Here is a 26,304-nt window from a genome sequence, read left to right as displayed (position 1 = left end):
TAAAATAAAAAAAAAAACTGATAATACCAAAGGCCGACAAGGATATTTACTGATGTCTACACAAAAACCTGCACGTAATTGTCCACAGTGTCTTTATTCATAATTGACAAAATGTGTAGGTCACAAAGCTTCAGTAAGTAAATGGATAAATAAGCGGTGGTATATCCAGGTAACAAAATATTATTTAGCACTAAAAGGAAATAAGCTAGCAAGCCATGAAAAGACAAGAGTTCAAAATATGCATATTGCTTGGGGCCCCTGGGTGGCTCAGTCTATTAAGCATCTGTCTTTGGCTTGGGTCATGATCTCACAGTTCAGGGTCGGGCTCTGCACTGACAGCAGGGAGCCTGCTTTGGATTCTGTCTCCCTTTCTCTCTCTGCCCCTTCCCCGCTTATGTTCACACATTCTCTCTCTCTCTCCTAAAAATAATAAATAAACATTAAAAAAATTTAAATGCATAATGCTTAGTGAAATTTGAAAAGGCTATATATATTGTATAATTCTAAGAATATGACATTCTGGAAAAGGCAAAACTATAGACAATAGAAAGTTCAGTAGTGACCCAGGGTTTGGGTGAGGGGGTGGAAAGAGAGATGAGTAGTAGACAGAGCATAGGGGTTTTCAGGAAGTGAAAGTATTCTGTATGATGTAAAGGTGCATATATGATACTACGCATTGTAAACAAAGCAACACCAAAAAACCATCAATACATTGCTTCATTCACTAGAAAAGTCACCAGAGAAATACTGTTTGCATGAGAAACTGCTTGTTGAGTAATGCCGTTGTGCACACCCACTTTTCTAGGTCCCTACGAGTCGACCATGTTCCATGCCTGCTCACCTGCACGTGGCCATGTGTGAAAATGCACTTGCTCAGATGGTGAGGGTACAGGGCAAGAGAAAGCACAGGTCGGTTGCTGGGCCCAACCCAGGTAGCTGCTAGGCCACTCACTTTGCCACCCTGGCACCATGTGCTCCCACACTGGACCCTGAACACATCTGATTCAGTCACTACTATGGGTAGTGACTTTTACCCATGAAATCTTGCAAAGATACAATCCCTGATTCCAATTTTTCAATTGGATCATAACTGCTGCATAACAAATTACCACAAATTTCACACTTACCATAAACCTTTCTCACAGTTCCCATGGGTCAGAGGTCTGGGTCTAGGTTAGTGGAGCCTTATTCTCAGAGTCCCACCATGCTGACATCAAGTTGCTGGCTGGGTCTGCAATCTTATTTAAGTCTGGGTCCTCCTCCAAACTCACTGGTTGTTGGCAAATGAATTTCCAGCCAACGATTTCCTACCATGTGGCCTTCTCCACAAGATGGCAGTTTGCTTTTTCAAGGCAAACAGGAGAGTACATCAGCTGCTTTGAATCTCTGACTTCAGTAAGGACCCAGTCCCTTTTAAAAGGCTGATCTGATCAGTTTAGGTCAGGCCCACCCTGGAGAATTCCTTTTTTGATTAGCTCAAAAGCAACTGATTTGGGACTTTATCATATTTGCAAAAGTCTTCATATCTGTCGTTTAACATAGAGTAATTGTAGGAGGGAAATCCATCAAATGTACACTCCTGCCCACACTCAAGGCAAGGGGACTATACACAGTACACACCAGGAGGCAGGACTCTGGGGAGCCACCTTAGAATTTTGCCTACCTCGTAGATAATTAATCCTGACAAAACTAATCAAGTCAGATTAATTCTCCTAAGTCAAGTTACGCACCATACTATCCTTCAGCAGTTGTGCAAAAGACAGAAAATCAACTCTAAATTTATTAACCAGATATTCTAGGCCTGTTCTCAGCCATGCCTCAGGCACCATTTTAAACCTTTATTTTAAGGAGTCCTGCTCACTGAGCCTCAATCACACCCTTTGCTCTGCCCACCCATCCCCTCTGTGCACTCAGCATCTACATGCCTGCCAGCACTCCTCTCAGAGAACTAACCCACCTCTTCCTACCTCCTTCTTACTCAAAGCCTCAACAGCCTTCAAGATGCCACATCAACACCTGTTATAAAACCTTTCCTGACCTTTGGACCCATGCTGAACTTACCTTCATTTGAATTTGTCCTAAAATACTGTGGGAGGGTTGCAAAAAATGGCCATAAGCTTCCCATCCCTGTGTGTCTCCTCTTTTGCAATGTGACTCTGCCACTCATCTTATCAAGAGGTGGACCTCTTGACTTTTTCACCTGTTGACTCTGGGCTGGGCCTTGTGACTTTCTTTAGCCATGGGACACTTGCAAATGTGACTCAGGCAGACACTATAAAAGCATCTGGGCACTGGGGCTTGCCCTCTTTCTGTCTTGGGAACTCTGCTACCACCACCAGATGACAGGCTAAACGACTCTCCTGGATGAAGAGGGGCACATAGCTAAATTATCCTTGAGGCCCCAACTGATACTGGGCCAACACCCGACACATGAAAAGCAGCAAATATCAGGTTAAGTCATGGAGTTTTGTACCAATGTTTGCAGCAAACTGTTTACTGTTTAAGAATAAAAAGATTCTAGGGGCATCTGGGTGGCTCAGCCAGTTAAGTGTACAACTTTGGCTCAGGTCATGATCTCATGGTCCATGAGTTCAAGCCCCACATCTGGTTCTGTGCTGACAGCTCAGAGCCCGGAGCCTGTTTCAGATTCTGTGTGTCTCTCTCTCTGCCTCTTCTCCACTCACACTCTGTCTCTCTCAAAAATAAAAAATAAAAACATTGAAAAAAAGAATAAAAAGATTCTAGGCCTTCCTTTTTGACTTTTTTTTTAAAGCTCAGATTTATTTTGGTATGCTTTCTTGTGAAAAGGGTTAACTCTAACTTGTGATGAAGGAATTATGCATGAAGCACAGCCTGGTTTTCAATATCTGGAAGTATCCATGGGAGTGGGTCATGAAGCTTCTCAAAAACACTTGGCTTTTAGGTAGAAGAAACCCAAGTGTCCATCAACAGATGAATGGATATACAGAATGTGGTATGTCCATACACCAGAATATCATTTAGTCATAAAACAGAATGAAGTTCTGATACCTGCAACAACACGTATGAACCTAAAAGATTTATGCTCACTGAAATAAGCCAGACAAGTGCAAATAATGTATAATTACCAACAGAATAGACAAATTTACAGACAGAATGTACATTAGAGGTTACCAGAGACTGGAGGGAGGGAAGAATGAAGAGTTACAGAGTTTATATTTGGGGTGAGGAACAACTTTTGGAAAGAGATAGTGCTGATGGCTGCACAGTATGGTGAATGTAATTAATGTTACTAAATTATATGCTTAAAATCGCAATTTTAAAATGTTTTTTTACATTTTAGCACATTTTTCACAAATCAATAATGTAATACACCCCAAACCCTTGGATTATACACTTTAAATGGCTGGACTGTATGTTATGTGAAGTATATTTCAATAGAGCCGTTAAATTTTTTTCTAAACAAAATAAACAACAACCAAACAACACAAAAATAATCCTTGGCTTCACTTTTCCCCTCTAATGGAAACTATCCAGCATACTGTATTCCTCTTTTCACCTTTACTACCAGGAAGCTTAAGACCAAGTTTCATGTCCAAACACAGCAATTTAGTGGGCATACAGATGTGCTAAAACATAATAACTATCATCATCATCATCAAATCAGAGGGTCCAGTTTCCTGTCTGTATCTTCCTATGTGTCTGCCTTTGTCTCATCTCTCATCTTTCTTAACTAAAATTCATTCAAGTGACTTTTCTCCAAGCCCCCCAAAGACCCTAAAGCTAACTGAGGTAATGAACCTTTGAGGTCACAGTGTCAGCTCTGTAAATACAATGTTATAGCCCCAGATTAATAATTAACCTTCAGAGCAAGGGAGAACAACTCATGCTAAAGAATAAATAAGAGAAAGTAGGGCCTCGAAAGCAGTAGGAATGTCAGCAGGTTAACCAGCATCATTTAAAAGCACTTCCAACCTATTCGTGGGAGTGCTTTCACCACAGACAACCAATAGGCTCAAATTTGATAGCACAGACACCAACCACTGCTGACTGACCTTTTATTCTGGGGACATTCTTTTAAGACAAATATTCAAAAATTCACCAAATGACCATATTTCCCAATAAGTTTTGGAACACAATATCCCAAATTCCCAAGGAGCTTGGCTTTAAGGTCATAGGAAAAAGTCATTCACATAGGAGAAAAGGGGATAGAGTGTTCTTAATTCCACACACATGCTCATCGTTTTTCATCTCAGGAAAAGACTGAATTCTGAGTAAAGACACTAGTACATGAGCCCCCTTGTTAGCCTACCAAAGTGCTAACTTGGCCAATGGATTGGTAGGAAAAGAAGCCTGTGAATACAAAACCCAGAATAGATGATTTTATCTCCGGTAATAAAGTTTCTGATGATATAGTATATAATATCTGTACCTCTTTGATGAGAGAGAAGTATTATGACTAGAAAAGTCCATTTGGCTTGCCTCTACAATAAGTAAGTCCAGGAAGTTTGTCAGTGCTTCCATCCATAGTGCAAGTGCTTTGTATGTGATGTGCTCTTAATAAATCTTTCTTGAACTCTTGGAGTCAAACTATAAATTAAACTTTTCACCATAAGTAGATTATGAATGGTGAAAAGCAACATATTGAAAGGTACAACAGTGCTCTAAAAGAGAGTATATATTCCAATACACAACAATGCCTACTTGTCTTTTCACTGCTGCTGAGACCATTGAAAAGAAAGTGACATTATCAGGGGCACCTGGGCGGCTCAGTCAGCTGAGTGTCCGACTTCGGCTCAGGTCATGATCTCACAGTCTGTGAGTTTGAGCCCCACATCTGGCTCTGTGCTGACAGCTTGGAGCTCAGAGGGTGGAGCCTGGAGCCTGCTTCAGATTCTGTGTCTCCTTCTCTCTCTGTCCCTCCCCCTCTCATGCTCTGTCTCTCTCTGTCTCAAAAATAAATAAACATTAAAAAAAATTTTTTTTAAAAGGAAGAGTGACATTATCATACTATAAGAGAAAGTTCTGAGGGTAGCATGTAAGTTGAGGAGGCAGGTCTGCCCAATGGCACAAATGTCATTCCTATGCCCCTGGCCTTGGTTTCCCCATTTTTAAAAGATGACATCTACCTTAGGTTGTTTACTTAGGTTTCTTCTACTCCTACAGGAGATGAGATCCTATCAGTGCTATTTTTCATTGCAAAATAAGTTCCCTAATAGTTTCAATGCTTTCTACATAATTCCACCCAGTATCTCTAGTCAATAGTGAAAAATCATATGTGAGCTTTTATAAGTTGGACATTAGAAGTGCTCAGAATGTTTAACACTAATGTTGTTCCTATTTAATATTAAAGATTCCAGTGTCTTCATTCAAAAAATGAAAGCTGACTTGGAAATATACTTAGCAGAACTTATAAACTCATGTTTAATCGTAAGACACAGTGAATCGTAAGACACAGTGGCAAGGAATAGAAGGATTAAGCAAATTAATTAGATACAAAGTTCTTAGCCTCTAAAGCTGAACTCCTAGTAAGTTTAACTATTTGTTACCTTCTGTGCTACCACAACCTCAAAAATGATTTACTTTCTAGAATGCTGGAGGGCAGGGTGTAGGGGGGAATGACTTATGAATTAACCAGGGGTTGTTTGGATATAATTATAAACTGCCAACCACCATGAGTCAATGATATTCAGACTTTTAAAGCTATTTCATTAAAAAGAAAGAAAGAAAGAAAATTAAACCTTATCTAAAAGACTGTTTATGGGACTTAAGGAACTTACACATCCATGGCTGAAGGTTCAATAATACATTCCCAGTGGAATGGTCTCTAAAAATGTCTATAATTAAAAACAGAACAGTAAAAAAAAAAAAAAAAAATTGAATGTCTTACTCTCTTGTTGGTGAGTGAGTGGCGGATTCCTTTTTTGAATCAGGAGAGCTTAGGGTTTGCAAAATACAATTATGTTTTTCGGTGGATAGGGCATCTCGTTCTTGCTCAAAGTGGATTAATTTTAAGGCCTCTATTCCATTTTCTCCTTTCATCACGTCACCCGGATTTGGCTGTGGTTCTGAACTCTTGAAAATCAGATCATCTTCACTTACAGAGACTGTGAGATCACTGCTGCTGCTGCTGCTCAAACTTTCCTCCTCTTGCTGTTCCTGCATTTTTCTGAAGGGTTTCTGTGATTCTGGGTCCCCAGGAGGAAGATGATCTATAAGAGAGAATATAAACAGACTACTGATCACAACTTCAGGGAGAAGCGAGGTTAACACATTCTGCCTCACAGGGAGATAAATTATTCAGTTAAAAACATGTAGAAACAATCCACAATTAATTATATAGTACGTGAAAAATCATTAAAAATATCTTTAAACCTATCACAGTGGGTATTAAAATCAGTGAATTAGCTTGCAAAAATATTTCCACCTGTGTATTTAAGAACTCGTGAGAATGGAATTTTGTTAGCCAAGTCACTGGTTTGCTTTTTGACAGAGGTAAAATTAAAGTATGTATTTTGTTCTTACATAAGACCACCACCACTCCCAAAACCTAAACACTAAGAAAAAACAGCAAACAATCTCAGCCTCTCAACCCACCTGGGAAACCTTCCCAAGCAGAATCCTTCTCTTGAGAACACTTATTTACAGATGCACAGTATTCTGAGGCTGATAGCGGAGAGACTGGCGGTCTGGCTCTTTCTTCCTTGACTTCAATACATTCCTGTGTCAGTATTTCTCCCTCTGATCCCTCTGATCTGCTGCAACTGTCACACTTTAAATCAGTGGTTCTGTTCTCTGGACTTAATCTTTCCCGTAACGGGGAATGGAGTTCAGCAGACTTTTTGCCTTCAGATAAACTACTCCCGCCGTGACGCGTGTTGCTTCCTATCTGTAAGCAATGAGTTTGTTCCTCCTCAGACAATGCGCTGGCTGTGACTGGCGTTTTCTCACCAATCTGAAGAGATGTCTTTCCATCTATTTTGTCAGACTTATTTAAGCACTGTGTGTCACTATTAGTTTGTACTACATAGCTGTCTGTCACATTACCGCTCTGGGCTGTCTGTCGGTGTGAATGTGGGTCAGGAATTGAAAAGTTCTTTGTGGGCTGGGGAGATTTCTGCTCTGTACTGAAACCTCCAATGCTTGAGATGGCTGACATTTGGCGGCCCATAAAGATTGTTGCCGGTTGATACAATCCTCTTGACATGGCTGTCCCCGAGTTAGTTCCTGCCTGCCTTGCAACCTGCAACACCAAGGGAGAGGTGAGTTAAACATACTGTGTCTGGACGATTAGGTTGTTTACATCCTTCTCAAAAATGAAATGAGGAAAAGGAAGCATGGCCACTGAAATCAATACTGACCACATTTTATAAAACCCATGGCTTCCACAAAATAAGTCAGAAAAACGGTACAGTCCATAGTATTTACTTTGAAGCACAATATTGGTTCCCCAAACAAATATTATCTAACAACTATGTAATCTACATTTCAAAAAGAGATGCACACATTGCACAACTATGTGAAAGTACTTAATGCCACTGAATTGTACACTTAAACATGGCTAAAATGGTAAATTTTATGTTACATATATTTTAGCACAATTTAAAAAACTGAATTCTAACCACTTTTCACAGAGAGGCTTGGATTTAATAGAACTAGGGAAATACTATACCAAAAAAAAAAAAAAAAAAGAAAGAGAGGGAGGGAGAGATGTATACAAAGGACTATAGGAGTTTTAAAAACTCTTTCTAGGGGCGCCTGGGTGGCGCAGTCGGTTAAGCGTCCGACTTCAGCCAGGTCACGATCTCGCGGTCCGTGAGTTCGAGCCCCGCGTCAGGCTCTGGGCTGATGGCTCAGAGCCTGGAGCCTGTTTCCGATTCTGTGTCTCCCTCTCTCTCTGCCCCTCCCCCGTTCATGCTCTGTCTCTCTCTGTCCCAAAAATAAATAAACGTTGAAAAAAAAATTAAAAAAAAAAATAAAAACTCTTTCTAGTATTATAGGTAATATAAAAAAAAAAACTTCCACTAATCATATACAGGATTGCATTAAAATATACTCCATTTGTGCAAAAATAATCCTGATTGCCAGTCAAACTGCAAATAACAGTTTTTCCTCCACATCTTCAAGTAATTTTATTTATTTATTTTTATTTGAAAGAGAGAATGAGTGCAAGGTGGGGAGAGGGGCAGAGGGAGGAAGACGGAGAGAAGAAGGGAGAGAGAGAGAGAGAGAGAGAGAGAGGGAGGGAGGGACGGAGAATCTTAAACAGGCTCTATACTCAGTGTGGAGCCCAATGCGGGGCTCAATCCCACAACCCTAGAGTCATGACCTGAGCCAAAACCAAGAGTTGGATTGTCAACTGACTGAGCCACTCAGGTGCCCCTCAAGTAATTTTAAAGACATGTAAAGCAATTTAAATTTACAGTCATGTCTATGGGGAGAATGAGCATTGTCTCTTTTTTAAAAAGAGAGGGGGCTGGGTGAAGCAACAGAAGCAATTGGTTCAGTGGCTCGGTCAAGGACACACAGTGGGAAGTAGAACTGGATGTAACAATAATGAAGCCTTGAGGAAGTTACATGCTTTTCTTTTGAAGGGACCAAAGCATCTCTACAGACCTGATAGCATTTAGTTCACAGAGGCTTACAGAATAGATGGGGAGATATATTTGCATCTCTCTTTTGCAGACAAGAAAATCTGAGGCCCAAATTTTAGAAGAGAAAATGTCACATACACAGCTGAAACAGAATCCAGGTCTTGCTTCTCTTCAAATATACCATCCCTCCCTAAAAGCATAAAACTTCTAGAAGAAAACACAGGCAGTAACCTCTTTGACATAAGCCTTAGCAATAGTTTTCTAGATATGTCTGCCTCCTTAGGCAAGGGAAACAAAAGCAAAACTGAACTATTGGGACTACACCAAAAAAAGCTTTTGCACAATGAAGAAAATCAATAAAACACGAAGACAATCTACTGAATGGGTGAAGATATTTGCAAATTATATAGCAGATAAGGGGTTAATATCCAAAATATATAAGAACTTCTATAACTCAACACCAAAAAATAATCTGATTGAAAATGGGCAGATGACCTGAATAGACATTTTTCCAAAGCAGACAGACAGCCAACAGACACATGAGAAGATGCTCAACATCACTCATCATCAGGGAAATGCAAATCAAAACCACAATGAGATATTACCTCACACCTGTCAGAATGTCTAGAATCAAAAAGGCAAGAAATAACAAGTGTTGGCAAGGATGTGGAGAAAAGGAACCCTTTAGTGCACTGTTGGTGGGAATGTGAATTGGTATAGCCACTGTGGAAAACAGTACATAAGTTCCTCAAAAAATTAAAAATAGAAATACTATATGGTCCAGTATTTCCACTACTGGGCATTTACCCAAAGAAAACGAAAATACTAATTCAAAAAGATATATGCACCCCTATGTTTACTGTAGTATTATTTACAATGTCCAAGATATGGAAGCAACCTAAGTATCTATCAATAGATAAATGGATAAAGAAGATGTAGTGATTACTAAAGTAACACACACACACACACACACACACACACACACACACAGAGGAATATTACCTGGCCACACACATACACACATACACAAATAAGATCTTGCCATTTACAACAACACTGATAGACCTAGAGGACATTATGCTAAGTGAAATAAGTCAGACAGAGAAAGACAAATACCATATGATTTCACTTATATGTGGAATATAAAAAACAAATGAACAAACAAGCAAATTTTTGTTTAAAAAAAAAAGCAGAAACAGGGAACCTGGGTAGCTCCATCAGTTAAATGTCCAACTCTTGATTTTGGCAGCACAGAGCTTAAGATTCTCTCTCCTTCTCTCTGCCCCTCCTCCCCACTTGCTTTCTCTCTCTCTCTAAAAAAAAGCATAAACATATCCATAAATACAGAAAACAAACTGATGGGTGGCTCATGTCAACAAACTCATGGGTGGCTCAGTCAATTAAGCACCCGACTTCATCTCAGGTCATGATCTCACAGTTTGTGAGTTTGAGCCCCAAGTGAGGCTCTGTGCTAACAGCTCAGAGCCTGAAGCTTGCTTTGGGTTCTGAGTCTCCCTCTCTTCTCCACCCCTCTCCCGCTCACTCTCTGTCTCTCTCAAAAATCAACACTGAAAAAAAAACAAAAAAAAAAAAACCAAACTGATGGTTGCCAGAGGAAGGAGGGTGGAGGGATGGGCAAAAAAGATGAAGGGGAATCAGAGGTACAGGCTTCCAGTTATAGAATGGATAAGTTACGGGAATAAAAAGTACAGCATAGGGAGCACAGTCAATGCTATTGTAATAGCATTGTATGGTGTCAGATGGTAGTTATAGTTGTTATGAGCATTGAACAATGTATACAGTTGTTGAATCACTATGTTGTGTAGTGAAACTAATGTAACATTGTGTGTCAACTATACTTCAATTTTAAAAAGGGAAAAAAGTGGGGCACCTGGGTAGCTCAGTCGGTTAAGTGTCCGATTTCGGCTCAGGTCATGATCTCACAGTCTGTGAGTTTGAGCCCCATATCAGGCTCTGTGCTGACAGCTCGGAGCCTGGAGCCTGCTTCAGATTCTCCCTCATTCTCTTCCCCTCCCTCACTCATGCTCTGTCTGTCTCTCTCTCAGAAATAAACTTAAAAATTTTTTTTAAAAAGGGAAAAAGTGAAATAAATGGCACTAATAAGGGTAACTACATTGGTAAACATAAAAGATAGTGTAAATATATTTTTGTAACTTTTTTTCTCCTATATGATTTAAAACACAATTGCATCAAGCAATGATTACAAATATATGTTGATGAGCAGCATATGAGATATAAAGACATAGCTCGTACTATAATTACAACACAAAGGAACAGGAAAGGAATAGAACTGTATAGCAACAAAGTTTTGGCATGCTATTAAAATTAAGTTGGTATTAGTCTGACTAGATACTTATAAGCTATTAATTATAACACCAGGAAACCCACAGCAACAGAAATGATAGGGAATCAAAATGGCACACTAAGAAATATATATTTAAAGCAAAAGAAGGCAGTATGGAGGATAAAAGGACATAAAAAGATATATGGAAAAGAAAGTACAAAATGGCAGAATAGAATCCTACCTTTTTAGTAACCACATTAAGTGTAAATGGATTAAACACTACCATTAAAGTCAGAGATTGGCAGAAAAGATTTTTTAAAAGACATGATCCAACTATATGCTATCTAAAGTGACTCATTTTAGATTCAAAGCCACAAACAGGTTAAAGGAACAGGAGAGTAAATGATATATGAAAAGAACCTCATGAAAAAAATATACAGACAGTAATCAAAAGAAAGCTGAAGTGGCTATACTAATATCACATGAAATAGACTTTAAGATACAAAATTGATACTAGAGACAAAGGACATTTTATAATGTTAAAATGGTCAATTTGTGAAAAAGATATAACAATTAGAAAAAATATATATATACGACAAAAAATTCCTAAAATACATGAAGCAAAAACTGAAAGAATTGAAAGGACAATTCAATAATAATAGTTGTTATTACTCCACATTGCACAATATATAAAACTAAACAGAAGGTCATTAAGGAAATAGAAGACTTGAACAACTGTTAACCAACTAGACCTAACAGACATACATAGAAGACTCTACCTACCAACAGCAGAATCCATATTCTCAAGTGCACATGGAACATTCTGTGAGACAGACCCATATTTTTGGCAATAAATCAAATTTCAATACATTTAAAGGGTTAGAAAGTATGTTCTCTAATGACAATGGAATGAAATTAGAACTCAATAAAATAAGGACATTTGGCAAATTCACAAATACGTAGAAATTGCAAAACCCACTCTAAATAACTAATGGGTCAAGGAAGAAATTACAAGGCAAATTAGAAAATAGTCAGAGATAAACGAAAAGCAAAACACAACATACTAAAGCCTACAACAAGCAGTTGTAGAGGCAAATTCATACCTACAAAAGCCTATATTAATATTTATAGCTATAAAAGCATATATTAAAAAAGAAGAAAGAACTCAAATCAATAGCCTAACCTTCCATGTTAAGAAATTAAAAAAAGAAGAGCCAATTAAATCCAAAGCAAGCAGAAGGAAGGAAATAATAAAGATCAGAGCAGAACTAAATGAATTAGAGAAGAGAAAAGCAGCGACAATCAACAAAACCAAAGGTTGATTCTTTGAAAAGATCAACAGATTGACATATGTTTAGCTAGACTAAGAAAAAAAAAAACTTAAGTTATCAAAATCAGAAATGAAAGTAAGTACTTTGTTACTAACCCTATAGATATAAAAAAGATTATAAGGGAATACTATGAATAATTGTATGCCAACAAATTAGCCAACCTAGATGAATTGGACAAATTCTTAGAAAGACACACACTATTAAAACTCACTCCAGAAGAAATATAAAATCTGAATAGACTTGTAACTAGTTAAGAAACTGAATTGTAGTAAAAAACTTACCCCAAAGAAAAGTCAGGATCACAACTCTTCACTGGTTAATTCTACCATAGGTTTAAAGAGTTAACACCAATCCTTCATAAACTCTTCCAAAAATAGGCAAGGAAGAAAAACTTCTTGACACACTCTATAAAGTCAGTCCCTAATACCAAAACCAGACAAAGATATCTCAAAAAAGGAAAACTACAGGCCAATATTTCTTATGAATATAGATGTAAAAACTTCCAACACAATACTAGAGAACTGAATTCAGAAACAAATAAAAGAAATTATACATCATGACTAAGTAGGATTTATGCCAAGAATACAAAGTTAGTTCAACGTATGAAGATCAAGTAATGTAATAGAATAAAGGGGGGAAAAACTCCCAAAAGATTATCTCCATAGACACAGGAAAATCATTTGATAAAATCCATCACATGCTCATGATAAAAAGCACCAAACCTGGAATAAAAGGGAACTCCCTCAACCTGATGAAGTGCATCTCTGAAAAACACCCAACAACATAGTCAATGGTGAAAGACTGAAAGCTTTCTTCCTAAGATCAAGATTAACACAAGAATATCTGTTCTTACCACTTCTATGTAACACAGCATGCAGATTCTAGCCAGGACTGTATGGTAAGAAAAAAAAGAAAAAACGAAAGACATCTAGATTTCAAAGAAAGAAGCAAAACTATCTCTATTGGCAGATGACATGATCTCATATAAAGAAAAACCTAATGGGGTGCCTGGGTGGCTCAGTCGGTTGAGTGTCCAACTCTTGGTTTTGGCTCAAGTCATGACCCTAGGGTTGTGGGATAAAGTGCTGCACTGGGCTCCATACTGAGCGTGGAACCTGCTTAAGAAAGATTCTCTCTCTAGCTCTCCCTCTGCCCCTCCCCTCCTCAAATTAAAAAATGAAAAGAAAAGAAAAACCTAAGGAATCGCAAGAAAAGATTAGAGGTAATAAGTTCAGCAAGGTTGTAGGATACAAGATCAATATACAAATAGAAATAATGTATGTCTATTCATTAGCAATAAACAATCTGAAACTGAAATCAGAAAACAATTCTATTTATAATAGCATAAAAACACAGAAGAATAAATTTAACAAAGAAGCACAAGACTTGTATACTGAAAACTACAAAACATTGATGAAAGAAGTTAAAGAAGGCCCAAATAAATGGAAAGACATTCTATATTCAAGGTACATAAGACTTGATATTAAGATGATCAAATCTGGGGTGCCTGGGTGGCTCATGGCTCAGTCGGCTGGGTGTCCGACTTTGGCTCAGGTCATGATCTTGCGGTTTGTGAGTTCAAGCCCCGCGTCCAGCTCTGTCTGACGGCTCCGAGCCTGGAGACTGCTTTGGATTCTGTGTCTCCCTCTCTGCCCCTCCCTGCTCACACTCTGTCTCTCTCTGTCTCTAAATAATAAATAAACGTTAAAAAAAAAAAGAGGACCAAATCTTACTCCCAAATTGATCTACATATCCAATGCAATCTCTATCAAAATCTTGGCTAGCATTCTTGCAGAAATTGGCAAGATGACACGAAAATTCATATGGAAATCCAAAGAACCCAGAATAACCAAAGCAATTTTCCAAAAAAGCAAACTTGGAGACCTAATATTACCCACTTTTAAAACTTACTACAAAACTAGGGTAATTGTAGACCTCATTGGCATAAGGATAAACATACAGATCATTGGAACAGAACTGAAAGCCCAGAAATATTCATGCATCTACAGTCAACTGACTTGTTTAAAGACATTTTTAAAGAGTAGTTTTTGATTCAAGGCTAGAAGGGGCTGGAATTGGTTATTTCCCTTCCTCCACATTGAAGGCTATGCCTTCTGGGTTGGTATTTCTCTTCTCTCAGGTTAGGCTCTGGTCAGTTTCTCCTGAGGGCAGATCTTTTTAAGAACAGAATTCTTTCCTATATTTCAAAATGATTACTTTTTCCCTGCCCATGCCTGAATTATAGGGGGATTTTTCTCTGATATTCACTGTGCGGAACTGGTAAAGCTCCCTGGAATTAAAACACAAAAGGTGGGATCGGGGGGCTATGACTAGGTCTCTCTGGAGTTATCTCTCAGACCTGTCCATGCTGAGCCTCCAGCAATTTGTCAATTACAGCTTGGATTTCTCTATCCTGGCACCAGTTATTGTAGTGGTTTCAGCTCTGCTCTAACAAGCTGTGATTCTCTGTATTCCCTGTTGGTCTCTCCAATTTTAGAGGCAGCAGATTGCTCTGTAACCCCACTTCTCTGAGAGATCTAAGAGTTGTTGATTCTTTGGTTTGTTCAGCTTTTTACTTGTTAGGACAGTGTGGTGACTTCCAAGCTTCATATATGTTGGGTCAGAAAGCTGACTACAAAGTAATTTCAGTAGCTGAATATTATCCTATTCTATAAATGTACAATAATTTATTTAACCCATCTTATTTTGATGGACCTTGGTTTGTTTCCCACCATCTACCATTCCAAAGCATGCTGCAATGATGATCCTTGAGCGTATGTCTCTCTGTACATATGCAAGTACAAGACAGCTTCTTATAACTGAAATTGCTGGATCAACACTTGACTTATAGGATATTGCCATTTTGCCATCCAAAGAGGCCATTATGTCATTATTAAGAATATTCCATTGCACCATAAGGTTTAAATAGCAAAATTATAGTAACCAACATTCTGATTCACCTGATATAAATATTATTTGTGACTTCTATTTCTTTTGTCTCTCTATTCCTTTAGTAATTGAAAAGCTAATATAAGAACAAAGACAAATTTAAAATAGGCAAAATCACCTATTACCATTATCCTAATCTAACAACTACTTTCATTTTTCCTATTGTCAAAAAAAAAAAGTTCTTTAAATATATGGCTTCAAGGGATGGGCTCTTGTGTAGAAGTTAAAGCTGGCCATATGCTGAGGTCAGCTAGTACAAAATTGAGGCAAATCAATGATCAGACTTATGGGTTTGGGAGGTCTTTGATTTTTCACTTTCAAGACCCATTTAGAGAATGTTAATGAACCAATACCAGAGTAATTACTAACCCAGCACAGGGAATACACACCTCCCTCTTTGGTGGTCTGTTAAAGGCCAAAACATAAAGCAAAGGAGTAGGCATGTCTTAGAGAGAAGAAAGCCACCTGGGGAAGGCCAAAGGAAGTGCCCTGGATTACTCCTTTCTACCAGTAATTCTCAAAGTCCTCTGACTTACTAAGAGGCCAAAAACTCCAAGTCCATTCCCACTGAACAAAGAACCCCAAGAGCTAAGAAATGGAGAGAAACAGCAATATAGTAACCTGCACAATCAACAAAAGTAGCATGTAATGATTTAACTTACAGTAAATGCTTCTAAAACCACAGTAAGTGAAAAACAGCAACAACAATTCAAAACAGTGCTGTTAATGAAGAATACTTCATAAAAGTAGGAGAGATTCCAAATCTCTATGACAGCAAGTGGTTATAAACTGCCATTTTTACCAAGCGTTCAACACTTTTTAGAATATGGAACTGTGGGTCCTCAACAAACTCTACTAATATACTACTTACCAATATAGTAATCAATGAGAACATCACATTTATTTTAATTTTTTAATATTTTAAAAATGTTTATTCATTTATTTTGAGAGAGAAAGAGAGACAGTGAAATAGAATATGAGTGGAGGAGGAGCAGGAGAGAGAAAATCCCGAGCAGGGTCCATGCAGTCAGCACATAGCCTGACTCAGGGCTCAATCTTACCAACTATGAGATCATGCTCTGAGCAGAGATCAAGAGTTGGACACTTAACTGACTGAGCCACCCAGGCACCCAGAACATTACATTTTAGTGGCCTATAATAAATCAGAAGTTATGGAAAGGTGGCCTGTAATTATGCATAAAATTAGAATCTACAGACTGGTGCATTTGTTTGCCTATAGGACCAAAAGAGACAACTTGCATTTGAGGATCTGTTGAGACCCAATAGGAAGTTTTTTCTGCTCTATCTCTAGTTGTTCGTTTGTGGGGGAGGAGGGTTAAGTTTTTGGTATGATTTCAACCTTACAGAAAAGTTTCAGGAATCATAAGTAAAACTCCCCTAATATCTTTTGTCTAGAATAATCAATTATTTACATTTTGCCCCATTTGTTTTATCATTCTCTCTCTACATATATGTGTATGTTTATACACACACACACACACACACACACACAATTTTTTCCTGAACCATTTAAGGGTAAATGGAGATATCTCATCCCTCTCCCCCAAACATTTCAGTGCATATTTCCTGAGCACAGGGACATTCTCTTTCATCAGTAGAGAGAGTTCAATGATTAAAATCAGGAAATTCAACGTTGATAAAATGCTATTTTCTATTCCACAGTCCTCATTCAAACTTTGTTATTTGGCCAAATAATATCCTTTATATAGCTACCTTTTTCCCAGTTTCAGCATCCAATCTAGAGCCATCTCTCTTTGAGCCTATTTTAACCTGGAACAACTCCTCAGTCTTTGTCATCCTGACCTTGACATTTTTTAAGAATATAAGCTATCTACTTTACAGACTGTCTCCCAATGTGTGTTTGACTAATGTTTCCTCATGATTATGTCCAGGTTATGCATTTTTCGCAGGAAAACCACAGAAGTATGTTTACAGTTTTCAGTAACAGGAATACTACTCTGATAAAGCAAATTTATTGGGATGGAAATTAACCCCCAATCCTCCCACTATGAAACAGAATAATTAGAAATATTTGTTTAAAAATTTGCCTTCTTAAAAAAACAAAAAAAAATTAAAAAACAAGAGGGACAACAACATAATATCACTTTATACCTATTACATTAAATTTTAGAAATTAAAATTATAACACCCAATCCTGGATTGGGTCCTGGAACAGAAAAAGGACATTGAGGGAAAATCTGATGAAATACAAAGTCTGGAGTTTAGTTAACAGTAATGTACCTAAGTTAGTTTTTTACATCTGACAAATGTGGCATTGTAATGTGGACCATTGTGGGAAATGGGTGAGGGATCCAAGGAAGCTATATTGTCTCTGCGACTTTTATGCAAATCTAAAATTATTCTAGAATAAAAAGCTTACTTAAAAAGATAATCCCTTGGGGAGGAGAAGCCAAGATGGTGGAACAGCTTGGAAGTTTTTTGTGTGTCTCGTGTCCAAGAAATACAGCCAAACCAACACTAAACCATCCTACACACCTAGAAAACTCACTGGAGGATTAACACAACAATCTGCACAACCTGAACCACAGAATTCAGCAGGTACGTGGCACGGAGAGCTGAACTTGGGAAGCGAGGAGCAGGAAGGGAGGTGCTTTTGCAAGCAAAGAGAGGATGGAGACTGGTGGAGGGAGAATATGGGTAAAGCACCCCTCCCCAAAAGCAGCTGGAGAGAAAGTGGAAAATTGGAAACAGCTGCAGGGACTAAACTAAAAAGGGAGAAAGGAGAAAGGAGAGGGTTTAAATTCTAATAAGACTGTAAAAAAGGGGAGTGCAGTCTGCAAATCAACATCTTGATACCTGGCAGTGCTCTGCTGGGAAGGGTGAATCCCCAAGACAAGAGTGGGGTCTGGGAGGTTCTCAGGCCACACAGGGAAAAGCAGTTTCACTGCTGGAAGGACATTTGGTAGAGACTGTTGAAGCTACCTGGTCCCAGCAGACTCCAGAAGGTGGCCACATTTGCTGGTGCGGGGTCAAGGTCATTAGGGTCTGGCCTGGTGCCAGATGTGTGTTGTGATTTTCCACAATCCCTGAAAAGCTACTGCTACACTATCTCGCAAACTTTTTCTGGGGCAGACTGGTACCTGGCCGCAGTCTCAAGGCACCGGCAGCACCGGGGTCTAGCAAGCATTCCTGGGCGCAGCCGACATTCGGCCATTGCTCACTCGACCATTGTGCAGTGAGACCCTCCTGCAGAGGGGCAGAACGGGTCAAAGCTACAGTCCTTCAGAAGTAAGGGGCTGGGAAAAACAGCCACATTGGAGACAAAACTCGGGAGACATACTGCCTGGGGTCTGGTCATGGAGAGTGAAAACGCAGGGAGTGGACAAAAGCTGAAGACAGAGGACAGGTGTGTGATTGCTAATCTGGGAGAACAGAGTTCCAAAACTAGAGACTGGGTAGCTGGATGGCGCCATTTTCACCGCTTCCACGCATGTGCATACACACCTAGGAGCGCTACAACACTCCACCCCACTAGGGTAGCAGCGCCATCTAGTGAAGAGCAGAGTCGTTATACTGAGCCCTGTCCAACTGGGCCAACTTCATTCTTCAAGAACACAAGTCTCACTGCCTGCTTAGTTTATGGACTATAAAGCGCTACATAGTCTGACTTCTAGGGGAAAGCGAAGTAATTTTACTCCTACTTCAATCTGTTAGCAGGTCCATCTATTCAATTTTCTTTCTTTTTTTTCTCTTTTATACGTCTTTTCTTTTTCTTGAATACAGAAAGAGAAAAAATTCATTTTTATTAAAAATTTTTTCTTTAATTTTTATTACTGTATTTTTTACTTTGGAAAAATTTCCAAATTCTATTTTACTTCCATCATTTTATTTTAGTCTACTTCACTGTATTCACCTTTTTAAATTTTCAAACAATTTCCTTTTTTTTTCTTTTTCGTTTCTTTTCTTTTTCTTGAATGCAGAAAAAAAAAACTTCATTTTTACTTTCAATTTCTATTAAAAATATTTTTATTTCATTTTTTACTATATGTTTTGCTTTTAGGTAAATTTTTTCAAATTTTATTTTACTTCCATCATTTTATTTTAGTCTACTACAGTGTATTCACTTTTTCAAATTTTCAAACGATTTCCTTTTTTTAATCTTTTTTCTTTTTTGTTTCTTTTCATTTTCTTGAATACAGAAAAAGAAAAAAATTCATTTATATTTTTAATTTTTATTAAAAATATTTTTCTTTAATTTTTCTACTATATTCTTTACTTTTGTGTATATTTTGTCAAATTCTGTTTTATTCCCATCATCTCATTTTAGTCTTCAGTGTATTCATGTTTTCAAATTCTCGAACGATTTCCTTTTTTTTACTCCCCCTGCTTTTTTTCCCTAATCTGTCAAACCCCTTTCAACACCCAGACCAAAACACATCTAGGATCTAGCATCATTTATTTGATTTGTGTGTGTGTGTGTGTGTGTGTTTAATTTTTTTAATTTTAATATTTTTTTCATTTTAATTTTTCTACCTCATTAATTCCTTTCTCCCTTCAAAACGACAAAAAAAAGGAATTCACCCCAAAAGAAAGAGCACAAAGAAATGACGGCCAAGGATTTAACCAACACAGATATAAGCAAGATGCCTCAACCGGAATTTAGAATCACCATAATAAGAATACTAGCTGGAGTCAAAAACAGATTAGAATCCCTTTCTGCAGAGATAAAAGAGGTACAAAATAGCCAGAATGAAATTAAAAATGCTATAACCAAGCTGCAATCATGGATAGATGCAGTGGTGGCAAGGATGGATAAGGCAGAACAGAGAATCAACGATATAGAGGACAAACTTATAGAGAATAATGAAGCAGAAAAAAAGAGGGAGATTAAGGCAAAAGAGCACGATTTAAGAATTAGAGAAATCAGTGACTCATTAAAAAGGAACAACATCAGAATCAAATGGGTCCCAGAAGAGGAAGAGAGAGAAATAGGGGTAGAAGGGTTATGTGAGGAAATCACAGCAGAAAACTTTCCTAACCTGGGGAAAGACACAGACATCAAAATCCAGGAAGCACAGAGGACCACCATTAGATTCAACAAAAACCGACCATCACAAGGCATATCACAGTCAAATTCACAAAATACTCAGGCAAGGAGAGAATCATGAAAGCAGCAAGAGAAAAAAAGTCCCTAACCTACAAGAGAAGACAGATCAGGTTTGCAGCAGACCTATCCACAGAAACTTGGCAGGCCAGAAAGAAGTGGAAGGATATAGTCAGTGTGCTGAATCAGAAAAATATGCAGCCAAGAATTCTTTATCCAGCAAGGCTGTCATTCAAAATAGAAGGAGAGATAAAAAGTTTCCCAGACAAACAAAAATTAAAGGAGTTTGTGATCACTAGACCAGCCCTGCAAGAAATTTTAAGGGGGACTCTCTGAAGGGACAAAAGATGAAAAAGTGTATGTATATATACATATGTATACGTGTATACACATGTACATATACACGTGTATATGTACATGTGTATACACATATACATATACACGTGTATATGTATATATACTTTTGCATCTTCTCTCCCCTCAGAGGGAGGTATTTATTTATATAAATAAATAAATACCAAAAGCAACAAAGATTAGAAAGGACCAAAGAACACCACCAGAAACTCCAACTCTATAAGCATCATAATGGCAATAAATTCATATCATCTAGAGTGAGTATCAGTACTCACTCTAAACGTCAATGGACTCAATGCTCCAATCAAAAGACATAGGGTAACAATGGATAAGAAAACAAGATCCATCTATATGCTGTTTACAAGAGACCCACTTTAGACCTAAAGACACCTTCAGATTGAAAATAAGGGGATGGAGAACCATCTATCATGCTAATGGTCATCAAAAGAAAGCCGGAGTAGCCATACTTATATCAGAAAATCTAGACTTTAAAATAAAGACTGTATCAAGAGATGCAGAAGGACATTATATCATAATCAAGGGGTCTATCCACCAAGAAGACTTAACAATTGTAAACATTTATGTGCCAAATGTGTGAGCACCCAAATATATAAATCAATTAAACACACAAAGAAACTCATTGATAGTAATACCATAATAGTAGACTTCAACACCCCACTCACAACAATGGAAAGATCATCTAATAAAAAAATCAACAAGGAAACAATGGCTTTGAATGACACAGTGGACCAGATGGACTTAACAGATATATTCAGAACATTTCATCCTAAAGCAGTGGAATATACATTCTTCTCTGGTGCACATGGAACTTTCTCCAGAATAGACCATATACTGGGACACAAATCAGCCCTAAGTAAGTACAAAAAGATCAAGATCATACCGTGCATATTTTCAGACCACAGTGCTATGAAACTGGAAATCAACCACAAGAAAAAAATTTGGAAAGGTAACAAATACTTGGAGACTGAAGAACATCCTACTAAAGAATGAATGGGCTAACCAAGCAGTTAAAGAGGAAACTACAAAGTATATGGAAGCCAATGCAAATGATAACACCACAACCAAAACTTCTAGGATGCAGCAAAGGTGGTCATAAGACGAAAGTACATAGCAATCCAGGCCTTCCTAAAGAAGGAAGAAAGATCTCAGATACAAAACCTAACCTTACACCTTAAGGAACTGGAAAAAGAACAGCAAATAAAACCTAAAACCAGAAGAAGACAGGAAATAATAAAGATTAGAGCAGAAATTAATGCTATCAAAACAAAACAAAACAAAAACCAAAACAGAAGAGATCAATTAAACCAGAAGCTGGTTCTTTGAAAGAATTAACAAAGTTGATAAACCACTAGCCAAACTGATCAAAAAGATAAAGGAAAGGACCTAAATGAAATCAAGAATGAAAGAGAAGAGATCACAACCAACACAACAGAAATAAAAACAATAATAAGAGAATATTATGAGCAATTATATGCCAATAAAATGGGCAATCTGGAAGAAATGGACAAATTCCTAGAAACAGACACTACCAAAACTGAAACAGGAAGAAATAGAAAATTTGAACAGACCCATAACCAGTAAGGAAATCAAATTAGTAATAAAAAATCTGCCAAAAAACAAGAGTCCAGGGCCAGATGGCTTTCCAGGGGATTTCTACCAAACATTTAAGGAAGATTTAACACCTATTCTCTTGAAACTGTTCCAAAAAATAGAAAAGGAAGGAAAACTTCCAAACTCTTTCTATGAAACCAGCATTACCCTGATTCCAAAACCAGACAGAGACTCCACTGAAAGGAGAACTATAGACCACTTTCCCTGATGAACATGGATGCAAAAGTCCTCAACAAGATATTAGCCAACCGGCTCCAACAAAACATTAAAAAAATTACTCACCACAACCAAGTGGGATTTACACCTGGGATGCAGGGCTGGTTCAACATCCGCAAAATAATTAACGTGATTCATCACATCAGTAACACAAAGAACCATATGATCCTCTCAATAGATGCAAAGAAAGCATTTGACAAAATACAGCATCCTTTCTTGAGAAAAACCCTCAAGAAAGTAGGAATGGAAGGATCATACCTCGAGATCATAAAAGCCATATATGAACAATCCAACGCTAATATCATCCTCAATGGGGAAAAACTGAGAGCTTTCCCCCTAAGGTCAGGAACAAGACAGGGATGTCCACTCTCACCACTGTTATTCAACATAGTATTGGAAGCGTTAGCCTCTGCAATCAGACAACACAAAGAAATAAAAGGCATCCAAATCGGCCAGGAGGAGGTCAAACTTTCACTCTTCGCAGATGACATGATACTCTATGTGGAAAACCCAAATGACACCACCAAAAAACTGCTAGAACTGCTTCATGAATTCAGCAAAGTTGCAGGATATAAAATCAATGCACAGAATCGGTTGCATTCCTATACACCAACAATGAAGCAGCAGAAAGACAAATCAAGGAATCGATCCCATTTACAATTGCACAAAAACCATAAAATACCCAGGAATAAATCTAACCAAAGAGGTGAAAAATCTATATGCTGAAAACTATAGAAGGCTGATGAAAAAAATTGAAGAAGACACAAAGAAATGGAAAAAGATTCCATGCTCCTAGATAGGAAGAACAAATATTGTTAAAATGTCAATACTACCCAAAGCAATCTATGTATTCAATGCAATCCCTATAAAAATAACACCAGTATTCTTCACAGAGCTAGAACAAATAATCCTAAAATTTGTTTTTGTTTTTTTAATATGAAATTTATTGTCAAATTGGTTTTCATACAACACCCAGTGCTCATCCCAAAAAGTGCCCTCCTCAATACCCATCACCCACCCTTCTCTCCCTCCCACCCCCCATCAACCCTCAGTTTGTTCTCAGTTTTTAAGAGTCTCTTATGCTTTGGCTCTCTCCCTCTCTAACCTCTTTTTTTTTTCTTCCCCTCCCCCATGGACTTCTGTTAAGTTTCTCAGGATCAACATAAGAGTGAAAACATATGGTATCTGTCTTTCTCTGTATGACTTATTTCACTTAGCATGACACTCTCCAGTTCCATCCACGTTGCTACAAAAGGCCATATTTCATTCTTTCTCATTGCCACGTAGTATTCCACTGTGTATAGAAACCACAATTTCTTTTATCCATTCATCAGTTGATGGACATTTAGGCTTTTTCCATAATTTGGCTATTGTTGAGAGTGCTGCTAATAAAAATTGGGGTACAAGTGCCCCTATGCATCAGCACTCCTGTATCCCTTGGGTAAATTCCTAGCAGTGCTATTGCTGGGTCATAAGGTAGATCTATTTTTAATTTTTTGAGGAACCTCCACACTGTTTTCCAGAGCGGCTGCACCCGTTTGCATTCCCACCAACAGTGCAAGAGGGTTCCCATTTCTCCACATCCTCGCCAGCATCTATAGTCTCCTGATTTGTTCATTTTAGCCACTCTGACTTGCATGAGGAGATATCTGAGTGTGGTTTTGATTTGTATTTCCCTGATGAGGAGTGACGTTGAGCATCTTTTCATGTGCCTGTTGGCCATCTGGATGTCTTCTTTTTTTTTTTAAATTTTTTTTTTCAACGTTTATTTATTTTTGGGACAGAGAGAGACAGAGCATGAATGGGGGAGGGGCAGAGAGAGAGGGAGACACAGAATCGGAAGCAGGCTCCAGGCTCTGAGCCGTCAGCCCAGAGCCTGACGCGGGGCTCGAACTCACGGACCGCGAGATCGTGACCTGGCTGAAGTCGGACGCTTAACCGACTGCGCCACCCAGGCGCCCCTGGATGTCTTCTTTAGAGAAGTGTCTATTCATGTTTTCTGCCCATGTCTTCACTGGATCATTTGTTTTTCGGGTGTGGAGTTTGGCGAGCTCCTATTGATTTTGGATGCTAGCCCCTTGTCCGATATGTCATTAGCAAATATCTTTTCCCATTCCGTTAGTTGCCTTTTAGTCTTGTTGATTGTTTCCTTTGCTGTGCAGAAGCTTTTTATCTTCATGAGGTCTCAATAGTTCATGTTTGCTTTTAATTCCCTTGCCTTTGAGGAAGTGTCAAGTAAGATAATGCTGCGGCTGAGGACAGAGAGGTTTGTTCCTGCTTTCTCCTCTAGGGTTTTGATGGTTTCCTGTCTCACATTCAGGTCCTTTATCCATTTTGAGTTTATTTTGTGAATGGTGTAAGGAAGTGGTGTAGTTTCATCCTTCTGCATATTGCTGTCCAGTTCTCCCAGCACCATTTGTTAAAGAGACTGTCTTTTTTCCATTGGATATTCCTTCCTGCTTTGTCAAAGATTAGTTGGCCATACTTTTGTGCATCTAATTCTGGAGTTTCTATTCTATTCCATTGGTTTATGTATCTGTTTTTGTGCCAATACCATGCTGTCTTGATGATTACAGCTTTGTAGTAGAGGCTAAAGTCTGGGATTGTGATGCCTCCTGCTTTGGTCTTCTTCAAAATTACTTTGGCTATTCGGGGCCTTTTGTGGTTCCATATGAATTTTAGGATTGCTTGTTCTAGCTTTGAGAAGAATGCTGGTGCGATTTTGTTTGGGATTGCATTGAATGTGTAGATAGCTTTGGGTAGTATTGACATTTTAACAATATTTATTCTTCCAATCCATGAGCACGGAATGTTTTCCCATTTCTTTATGTCTTCTTCAATTTCCTTCATAAGGTTTCTATACTTTTCAGCATACAGATCTTTTATATCTTTGGTTAGGTTTATGACTAGGTATTTTATGCTTCTTGGTGCAATTGTGAATGGGATCAGTTTCTTTATTTGTCTTTCTGTTGCTTCATTATTAGTGTATAAGAATGCAACTGATTTCTGTACATTGATTTTGTATCCTGCGACTTTGCTCAATTCATGTATCAGTTCTAGCAGACTTTTGGTGGAGTCTATCAGATTTTCCATATATAATATCATGTCATCTGCAAAAAGTGAAAGCTTGACTTCATCTTTGCCAATTTTGATGCCTTTGATTTCCTTTTGTTGTCTGATTGCTGACGCTAGAGCTTCCAAAATATGTTAAACAACAGTGGTGAGAGTTGACATCCCTGTCATGTTCCTGATCTCAGGAAGAAAGCTCTCAGTTTTTCCCCATTGAGGATGGATGATATTAGCTGTGGGCTTTTCATAAATGGCTTTTATGATGTTTAAGTGTTCCTTCTATCCGGACTTTGTTGAGGGTTTTTATGAAGGATGCGGATTTTTGTCAAAAGCTTTTTCTGCATCAATTGACAGAATCATATGGTTCTTATCTTTTCTTTTATTAATGTGATGTATCACGTTGATTGATTTGCGAATATTGAACCAGCCCTGCAGCCCAGAAATGAATCCCACTTGATCATGGTGAATAATTCTCTTTATATCCTGTTGAATTCGATTTGCTAATATCTTATTGAGATTTTTTGCATCCATATTCATCAGGGATATTGGCCTGTAGTTCTCTTTTTTTACTCGGTCTCTGGTTTAGTAATCAAAGTAATGTTGGCTTCATAGAATGAGTCTGGAAGTTTTTCTTCCCTTTCTATTTTTTGGAATAGCTTGAGAAGGATAGGTATTATCTCTGCTTTAAGTGTCTGGTAGAATTCCCCAGGGAAGCCATCTGGTCCTAGACTCTTATTTGTTGGGAGATTTTTGATAACTTATTCAATTTCTTCACTGGTTATGGATCTT

General features: G+C 38.1%; 1 protein-coding gene across 1 annotated transcript in view; it reads right to left on the bottom strand.

Annotated features, from left to right (window-relative positions):
• The window catches only part of KIZ (kizuna centrosomal protein), a 145,087-nt gene that overhangs the window by 78,896 nt on the left and 39,887 nt on the right, over nt 1-26,304 (bottom strand). Inside the window, exons 5-6 of the mRNA XM_045445469.1 lie at nt 6,577-7,222; nt 5,870-6,191 (exon numbers count right to left, since the gene is read on the bottom strand). Of these exons, the coding sequence (XP_045301425.1) occupies nt 5,870-6,191; nt 6,577-7,222 (968 nt within the window). The remainder of the gene's footprint in view (nt 1-5,869; nt 6,192-6,576; nt 7,223-26,304) is intronic.

The sequence above is a fragment of the Leopardus geoffroyi genome, chromosome A3, assembly GCF_018350155.1.
Source record: "Leopardus geoffroyi isolate Oge1 chromosome A3, O.geoffroyi_Oge1_pat1.0, whole genome shotgun sequence".
Taxonomy (NCBI): Eukaryota; Metazoa; Chordata; class Mammalia; order Carnivora; family Felidae; genus Leopardus; species Leopardus geoffroyi.
This window is presented reverse-complemented; position numbering and strand designations above follow the sequence as displayed.